Source organism: Canis aureus, chromosome X (genome assembly GCF_053574225.1).
Source record: "Canis aureus isolate CA01 chromosome X, VMU_Caureus_v.1.0, whole genome shotgun sequence".
NCBI lineage: Eukaryota > Metazoa > Chordata > Mammalia > Carnivora > Canidae > Canis > Canis aureus.
This window is the reverse complement of record NC_135649.1, coordinates 2,962,657-2,970,851: the sequence shown is the minus strand read 5'-3', so window position 1 is coordinate 2,970,851 and position 8,195 is coordinate 2,962,657. Positions and strand designations below refer to the sequence as shown.

The 8,195-nt window shown below is 62.5% G+C and overlaps 1 protein-coding gene across 1 annotated transcript; it reads right to left on the bottom strand.

Moving 5' to 3' along the window:
- Positions 1-266: 266 nt before the first annotated feature.
- On the bottom strand, positions 267-3,757 carry PNMA6A (PNMA family member 6A). The gene is made up of 2 exons (XM_077887344.1): positions 3,492-3,757; positions 267-3,225 (listed from the first exon to the last, which is right to left on the bottom strand). The coding sequence occupies exon 2, from the start codon at positions 3,079-3,081 to the stop codon at positions 1,672-1,674; it is 1,410 nt and encodes a 469-aa protein (XP_077743470.1). The 5' UTR covers positions 3,082-3,225; positions 3,492-3,757; the 3' UTR covers positions 267-1,671.
- Between the last annotated feature and the right edge of the window lie 4,438 nt (positions 3,758-8,195).

The following is an 8,195-nucleotide window of genomic DNA, read 5'->3' as shown; positions in this document are numbered from 1 at the left end:
ATACCTGCTGTCCCCTCCTCACTATACAGTCTAACCTCTTTATTCCTGGGGGCTGCCTGAGGTTTCTAGTGGCCCCAACCAGCCACACTTCTAGTAAGCTCCTCTCACCAGTTTCCATCCGCCCAAGTGATTACACAACTTCTCTTGGATACACCCCTGAAATACTCCAGTACCACACTAATGCTGCCACTCACAACCCCATCCCCTCCTGCAGCTCCAGTAGAAAGTTGTTCCTTCCAGAGCCCAGAGCAGAGGCAAGACATGGCTGAAACATTCAATGAAATTTATTGAAGAGAAAATATACTGCAACCATTGAAGACAGGGAATGACAACAGAGAGGGGAACGTCTGACGGTCAGTAGAGCCCATAGGTCACAGCCTCCCTCCTCTCAGGGTCCCAAACGGGGCGCCTCTGCATCCCCCACCACCGTGGCCCTCCTGCCATAGTCTCCCTTCCCGAGGGCCACGATCAACCTCTGGCCAGGACGACGGACACTGGCCATGTCCCCTCACGCCAGGACACCCCCCCTCTGGCAGACATGCTGGGGCCTGGTCCTGCCCTATGGCCGGCACGGGACAGTCCCAGGATGCTGAAAAGGCAACAGGGGACCCTTGGCCAAGCCAAGGAAACTGAGTCACAAGTGACAACAGGCGGCACATCAGAGCACAGTTCCTGTGGAGACAGCCGCAGGCCACCTCCGTCCTTTGGGCCAGTTCTTCCTTCCGGAGGTCACGCGGGGTGAGCACCGGCCGTGCCCTCCTCCATCCTTCCCGCCGTCTCCTGGAACTGGGCTCAGGGTCTCCGGGGTGGGGTGAGGGCAGCTGCTCAGATAAGAACACACACACACACACACACACACACACACACGTCTCCACAAGAACAAGCAGCATTCGGCCTAAATCTACACCGAGAAAGCGGAGGTTGAGCTCACAACAGTGGAGGAGAGCGAGCAGAGCCTTGGTGGACACTGAAGCTCATGGCACCTGTGCTGACAGGTGGGTGCCCCGGGAGGCCAAGACGCCCATGGCAGGTTCCTGCACACCTCAAGGCTCTGCATGGGAATGATGGCTAGTGTGTGTGTGTGGTGTGTGTTTGGGGGGGGAGGGTGTGGGGAGGAGGGATAGCTTGACGCGTGGGTCACTAAGGAGCTTACAGAGACACAGGTGGGCTTCCCAGAACATGGAGCAACGTGCCCCGGGGGTCAGTGGGCAAGGGTCCCCGTTTTGGGAGGCCCAAGAGGCTGGCACCCTTGAGATGGTCCCTAACATCTTCCAGTCCAGCGTGGGTGGCAGATGGCTTCAGGTGCCCCTCACCTAGGCTGGGGCTGGCCACTGAGGGGTGCTTCCCAGGCTGGCTGCCTGAGTTGGCAGGGATTGGGTGTGCCTGATTGGACTGGGGCTGGGTGTGGTGCTGCCATGGGAGGGTGGGGGGCAGGTCTCCCCGCCCCATTTGGTGTCAAGCATGGTCATCTTGGTCACTTGGAAGGGCTGATGGTAGTGTTCAGGTCCCCTTTGGGGTGGTGGAGTGCCCGGGGGGCTTGGCTTGGGCCGGGTGGGCCCTTCCCTCGGCCCTGCTCCTCATGTGGGGTGAGGCTGCGCCCTGGCATGGCCTCCCCCTGCCTCCAGAACTCGGCTGCCTGAGAGGAGAGGGGGGCCCTTGGGCCTTCCGAGCCTATTTGCCTGAGGAGGACTTGGGGAGGCCCAGCCCCCCAGCCCCATCCTCGTTTCCTGACTCGTCTGGGATGGGCTTGAGCCCCTCCTCGAGGGGCTCCCCAGCCTCCCGGTCTCCTGACCGGGTGAGGCCCTCTGGCTCATAGCCAGGACCTCCTGGGCCCGCCCTGGAAGCAGCGCCCATCTGGGCAGGGGTGGGGCCCCCAGGGGCCTCTGAGGGTCGTGCCTGACCTAGGCCTGCAGGGACAGCATCACGGTCCTCACTGTCGTCCTCCTCCTCCCGCTCCCGTTCCCGCTCCAGCTGCTCCTGCTCCTTCTCGTCCACTTTATCATCCTCTGCCTTAGCGTCGGCTCTGGCATCAGCCTGGGCATTGGTCTGGGCGCCAGCCCCTTCCTCCGCCTGGGCTCTCTCACTCCTGGCTAGACTGGCCTCCCATGCCTCAGACTCCCGAACAATCCCCAGCATCTCTAGGAAACTTGGAGACCTCCCAACCATTCTCAGCTTCCTCAGAGCTTCATCCAGTGGCTCGGTGAGGTTGGCCCTGGTGAGCACCTGCCTCAGGCGCACGTGGTCAGCTGAGGCTCTGGCCAGGGCCCCCTTCTCAATGGCTTTCTGCAGCAGGACTTCCAGCCTCAACACGAAAGCAGAGAGCCGCTCTCCTGAGTGCTGCTGAGCAGTTAAGCACTTCACCCGGAGTGTGGCCTGGGACTCATTGTCTCCAAACACCTGGATCAGGGCCGCCAGGCAGTCCTGCGCGGTCCTGGCAGGGTTCTCGGCCAGGAGTCCGTGCACGAGCTGCAGGGCCGTCCCTCGAAGGCCTTCCATCAGCCGCCTCCTCTTCTCCCTTTCCGAGACCCCCTGCCACACATGTAGCATGTCGGCAGTGTGGTGTAGCCAAGCCTCAAAGGACTCCTCCCCCAGAGCGGGCTGATCCCTCCCGGAAAACACGCCCAGGCGCTGGTACCGCATGGTCTCCACCCAGGGCTGGACTGCCTGACTGACCGATCGGAGCCAGCACACCCTGCGCAGTCCCAGCCCCAGGGCCCCAGCCACACTCTCCACCGTCTGCCCCTGTTGCTCCAGGAAGTGGAACACGCGACTGAGGAACTCGTCGCCTGAGCAACGGGGCACAAAAACCACGTTCCAGGGACCCCCAGTGCCCGGGATTTCCCTGGGGACCAACGCATAGTTGACTTCCCGGTCAAGCTCGACTAGGGCCGCGGTGGCATTATCCTCCTCCCGGAACACTTTGCCGAGCACAGTAAAGTGGCCCATGGGCCAGAGGGCGGCCTCCAGGGACTCTTGGAGTTCGGCTTCATCGCAGTCCTCTGGGATGCCCAGAATGAGCAGACCCCTTCGAGCGCTGACGCCCATCCACCTGCACCAGTCCTGCAGCATCGTCACCGCCATCGCGCGCAATTTCCGCCTGCGCGGGGCTAATACTAGGGGCAGGAAACGGTTCCGTAGCAGACCAGGATGGTACTGGGCGGGTGGGGGAGAATGAATTGGGGCGGGAGCCTAGGACTCAGAGAGAACTGCCCAGGTCTCCACAGCCTGTGAATACGAACCGGGCGAGAGCGAGGTTAATGCCGACACCCCACCTCCCACCCCGAGGTGACCCTCCTCCCCCGGGCGGCGCCTCTGCAGCCCAGGCTCGAGCCCCGCCCCGCCCCGCCCCGCCTTCCACCGGCCCGCAGGGGCCACGGCCCCCTCCCCAGCCCGTCCCCCTGCCCCCGCGGGCTGCCGCAGTCCCGCTGGGGCGGGCGGAGGGCGGCGGGGTTTCCCGGGGGCCAAGCCCGCACCCTCCCCGGGTCTGGTACCTTCCTCGGGTGGGGGTCCTCCCTGGTGGAGGTCCCCGCGGGAGGCGCGCAGGGGCTGCGCGGAGCGGCGGCCGGGTCGTGCGCGCCTCTTGCCCGGGGCGCTCTCTCACTCCCTCTTTTCCTTCCTCTGCCCGTCCCTCTCTCTGCGCGGCACGTGGGCCGGCGCGCCGGCGCCTGCTCGCCACCACTCTCTGCAGTGCGGACTCGGGGCGGGGGCGCAGTGGCGGCAGAGCGCGGACCCTCCGCGTCGCCCCGGAGATCGCCCGGCCATTGGCGCGCGCGGGTCACGCGGCCGGGCTGTGGCCACCGCCGCGGGCACCCCGGGACCGCGCGTGACGTCACCCGCTCCTTCCCCCGCCCCCGAGGGGCCGCTGGCACAGGTGGGGACCCTGGGGGTCCGCGACTCGGCGTCCCGTCCTAGACCCAAAGCCCGTCCACCGCCGCCGGCCCCTCGCGGGACGTGACCTCAGGGCATCAGCCTGGCGAGGGGTCCGCATCCCCGGGTGCCCACGGGAGAGCGGCTGGACAGGCCTGAGACGCGCCTGCCCGCGTTGCGCTCTGGCATGGGTGGGGAACAGGGTGTGTGCGTGTGGGGGGTGCGTTATGGGGGCTTCTTCGCTTGTTTTCCTCCTCCCCCACCTCCAGAACTGGTCCTGTCCCAGCTAGGCGAGAAGCACCTCGTCCAGGTGCGGTCACGTGCGGTAAATGCCACATGCGCACAGGCTCATTCACACACTCCACCCCAATGGAGGGTCGGCAGTCCCCAAGCTTGCGCAGGGGCCGAGGCCGCTGTGGGTGCACGAAGGGCCAAGGCGCATCGCTACCCCAGCGCCAGTGGCCAGCCCCAAGGAGGGTGCCTCAGACTCCCCTGTTTTGCTCACTCCAAGTCCCGATCCCAAGAACGAGCTTCTGCTACTTGTGGGTCAACCCCTTGGGCCTGTATCTTACTTACCATGCGCCCTTGGGCAAGTCCTTACCCCTTCTCTGGGCCTCAGCGGAGCGATAGGTTTGGGGACTCTACCTGAAGGTGCGTCCAGGAGAGCCAATGGGCTGGGAGTGGAGCACTGGGTGTGGCCCCTGCCCCCTGTGCCCTCACCAGCCTAATGGGCTGTGAGACATTTGCTGCCTTGGCCTCTGAGGACAGCATGGCTGTCGTGCCTCCCCAGAGACCGCCAACTGTCTGTCCCCGACTCAGCCTTCTTCCACAGATCCTTCCCCTTTCCTTTGCTCCCTACGCTAGTCACGGCACTAGGCCAGCGCTGCCACCACGTGAAACGGGGCTCCAGTCCCTCTGGGTCTCTGGCCACCCTGCACCTGTCCTGTCACGGGAGTCTGGTGCCATGTGGACGGCCTCCCTGCCACTCAGATGGCAGACAGGTTCCCTCCAGGTCACACCTTCCACGGCTGTTCCCTGTCTGCCCCCCCCGTTCTCTTTCCTTGCCTGGCATCTGGCCAGACATCCTCTTCTGTGACCTGCTTTGCACTCTCAAGCTCTCCTGGTCACGGTTTCCCTGAGCATCCAGCTCACTCACGCTCCTTGTGGAATCTCAGCCCTGGCTTATTTGCCTGAGACCCTAGGGGAGGGCACTCACACTGTTCCCAGTCTTCAGGCATTACAGACACTACTGCCACCAGCGCCCTGCGATGCTGAGCCGCTGTTGGCACGACGGGGCTCTGGCACATACACCAAGGGTTGGTTTTGCTGGGAATCGGGCACTTGGGTGCCCATCACCGCCATGGCCGGGCGTCGCTAATCTGTTATCTCCCTTGAGTGACTGAACCTGTGTTCACTCCCACCAGCAGCATGGGCATGCTCCTGTGTGCCCCACAGCCTGAGCAGCCTTTGGTCCCTTCCGGCCTCGGCCACTTGCCCACCCCCACGGGGAGAAGCACTACCTCACTACTGTGTGCCTTGTGTTTCCCTGCCCTGGTCGGCGGTGAGCTTGGGCATCCCTGCACAAGTGTGTCAGCCATTCCCAGGTCCTCTTCTGGGAACCTCCTTTACTCATTTCCTCCCCGGTGCTGGGAAGCCTCACTGGCCTGTTTCTACGAGAGAGTTCCTGGCATTGAGGTCGAAGGCACTCTCATGTTTTCTACACTCACCCATGGCCCAGAAGCAGGTCACGCTGGAATTGGTCTCATAGTTGGAGCTTGGCTGGCCTGTGTGGCCTTACTCCCCCAGCTTTCTTGTCTCCTGGGTGGTAAGTGCTGGGTGAATGGAGAAGTGCAGGGGTTCTGCCACAAACCAGCTTTCCCAGTCCGCCTCGTGTGTGGACTCCCTCCCTTTCTCCCCACTGAGGACCAAGACTGCCTCTCCTGATACAGGTGAACCGCTGCCCTTAACGCCCACCGTGACGATTTCTGCCCACCAAACCTTGCTGTTAGCCCCACCATGGCTGGTGCCCCACGTTGTCCTCTTTCTTGGTTCCCGCCATGATCTATCTGGGATCATTCCCCAGAGAGGGCGCTCCCACGGGGATGTATGTGGGTCCCATGTTGCCAACTGTCAATTCATTCCCTCGGTTTTCAGCCTCGCCTCTTCCTCCTCTCCTTCCTTCCATACCTGCTGACTCCAGGTCCAGGACTCTCTGGCTCTCCCTTGGGGTACCCATTCCCCTCCTCTGCCAGGGCTGGGCTGTGACGCCTCAACTACATTTCCTTTGTCACCTCTCAGCCCTCACTTTGCTCCACTGTCTCAGCGCAGCTGACCCTCTTTCCTCCTCAAAACCTTTTCCTTCCTCGGCTTCTGTGAGCCCCCACCTTTGGGCTAATCTCCTCCCTCTCTGCCTGCCCAACCTTGGAACTCCCTCCTCTTTCTCCTTTGCTTGAGTTCAGTGTGGTGGAGGTGGGCTCCCAGCCTCAGCCCCAGGACCCTTGGGGCCTCCAACACCATTCTCACCTGAGGCCCTCTCATCCGAGAGACCCTCTGCTTGCTGACGGCTCCAAATGTTTTGTGTCTGGGCGGGACCCCTCCCCTGAGCTCCGCACATGCTCACCAAACTGCCCACTTGGATGGTCCAGGGGAACTTCAGAATGAAGACGTCCAAATGTCCAGACAGGAGCACTTCATCCCCCTGGACACACCGGCCGCTTCCCTGGGCATCCCCCAAGGGCTCCGCCTTCCACCTGGTTGCTCCAGCAAAGACGCCAGGATTCTTTTCTCCCCTCTCCTTTGTTCTCCGCTCTCAATCCGACCCATTGTGGGATTTTGTCAACTCTAGTGGATGCCTGCTAACCCTCTCCACGTCTCCATGGTTCCTGGCCTCATCTCCTGTCTCCTGCTCTCCCAGCCTCCAGGTTGGCCTCTCTGTCTACCTTCCTCCCACCCACGTGGCAGCCAGGGCGAACTCTTTGCAACACCACCAGATTCTGCTCCTCCCCAGTGTCAAGTCCTCCCTGTGGCTCCTCATCTCCCTAGACTAAGGAAACTCCAAAGTCCCCTCCCTGGCCAACAGTCCCTCTCTGCTGCCCCCCACCACCACTCCCCCTCCCTGCCTGCCCCACACACGCCCTCCCCCCACCCCTCCACCCCCACCCAGGGAGCTGGCCTCCTCCTCTGCTCTTCTTTCCGTACCAGCAGCCCCCAGCACCTCTCACCAAACTCCTGCTTCATCGGCCTTCTCGGCTTGCCCCAGAGCACCACACCCGGCCCTTTCTCACCTGTGGCCTTTGCCTTCCCTCCTCCTCTGTGTGGGAAAACCCACCCCAAGACCTTCCCTTGGTAGTGGCCTCCTCCGCCTCCTCCTCCTCCTCTTCCTCATCCAAATCTTGGCAGAAACGTCCTCTCCTCCCTGAGGCCTCCTCTGCCCGTCCACCCACAGCAAAAAGTGGAATCTGGAATACTCTCCATCCATATTCACATCAGCGGCATTGTTTTTATGGGTCATCGTGTGACAGATAGCAGAGATTTGGGCCTCAGCTTTGGGGCATCAGGGCCTCCCTCCCCAGGTGGCAAGCCCCCCAGGAGAAGGGGCCTTGCCCATGTTTCTCGCCCCAGGGTGCCCAGCACCCGGAGCAGAGTCTGGCCCACTGGAGGCCCTTGGTGCCTTCTTTGGAGCAAGCACCCAAATCTGTCAGCCTGCCCCCGTCTGCCAGGGATCTGGGACCATTACCCCCCAAGGGCTGTGGAGAGCCCTGTTGGGTTTGAAGTAAGGGGATGGCAAGGATCAGCCCCGCTGTGGGGTGAACTGGGCAGCAGGGAGGTAGTAATCCTGGAGCAGAGGGTGGCTTCTGCAGTAGGCCAGACCAGATGGTGATGGCCTGGGCCTCCTCAGGCAGAGGATTTAAGAGAAAGGGGGGGGGGCGGTGCTCCAGGCTTCAGGGAGGGAGAAGGCGCAGGGAGGGCTCAAGCTGGGTCCCAGGTTTCTCACTTCTGTGTGGGCCCAGAGAATGGGCAGGCCCTTGTCTGACATGGGGATCACGCCAGCACTTGTCTTTCCTCTCACCTTTTGTGAGAGGAGGTGTTGGCAAGTGGGGTGACAGGGGCAGGGATGAGTTTCTGTGGCCACGCTCACATCTGAGAGTCCTGTGTGACACCATGTTGAAACACACTCTGCCCTCTTCCTCCCACCCCCACCACCACCATCCAGGCCCTGTGGGTGGCTGGGCTCCCTGGTGGACCTAAAGGAATCAGGTGTTCAATTAGGTGTTCAATTCCTAAAGGAATGAAGTGTCCCGCCTGCTTGGTCCAGCTCACAGGGTCTT

Excerpts from the sequence above, each read along its gene's own strand:
- PNMA6A (XM_077887344.1), bottom strand. The coding sequence starts at position 3,081 with ATGGCGGTGACGATGCTGCAGGACTGGTGCAGGTGGATGGGCGTCAGC.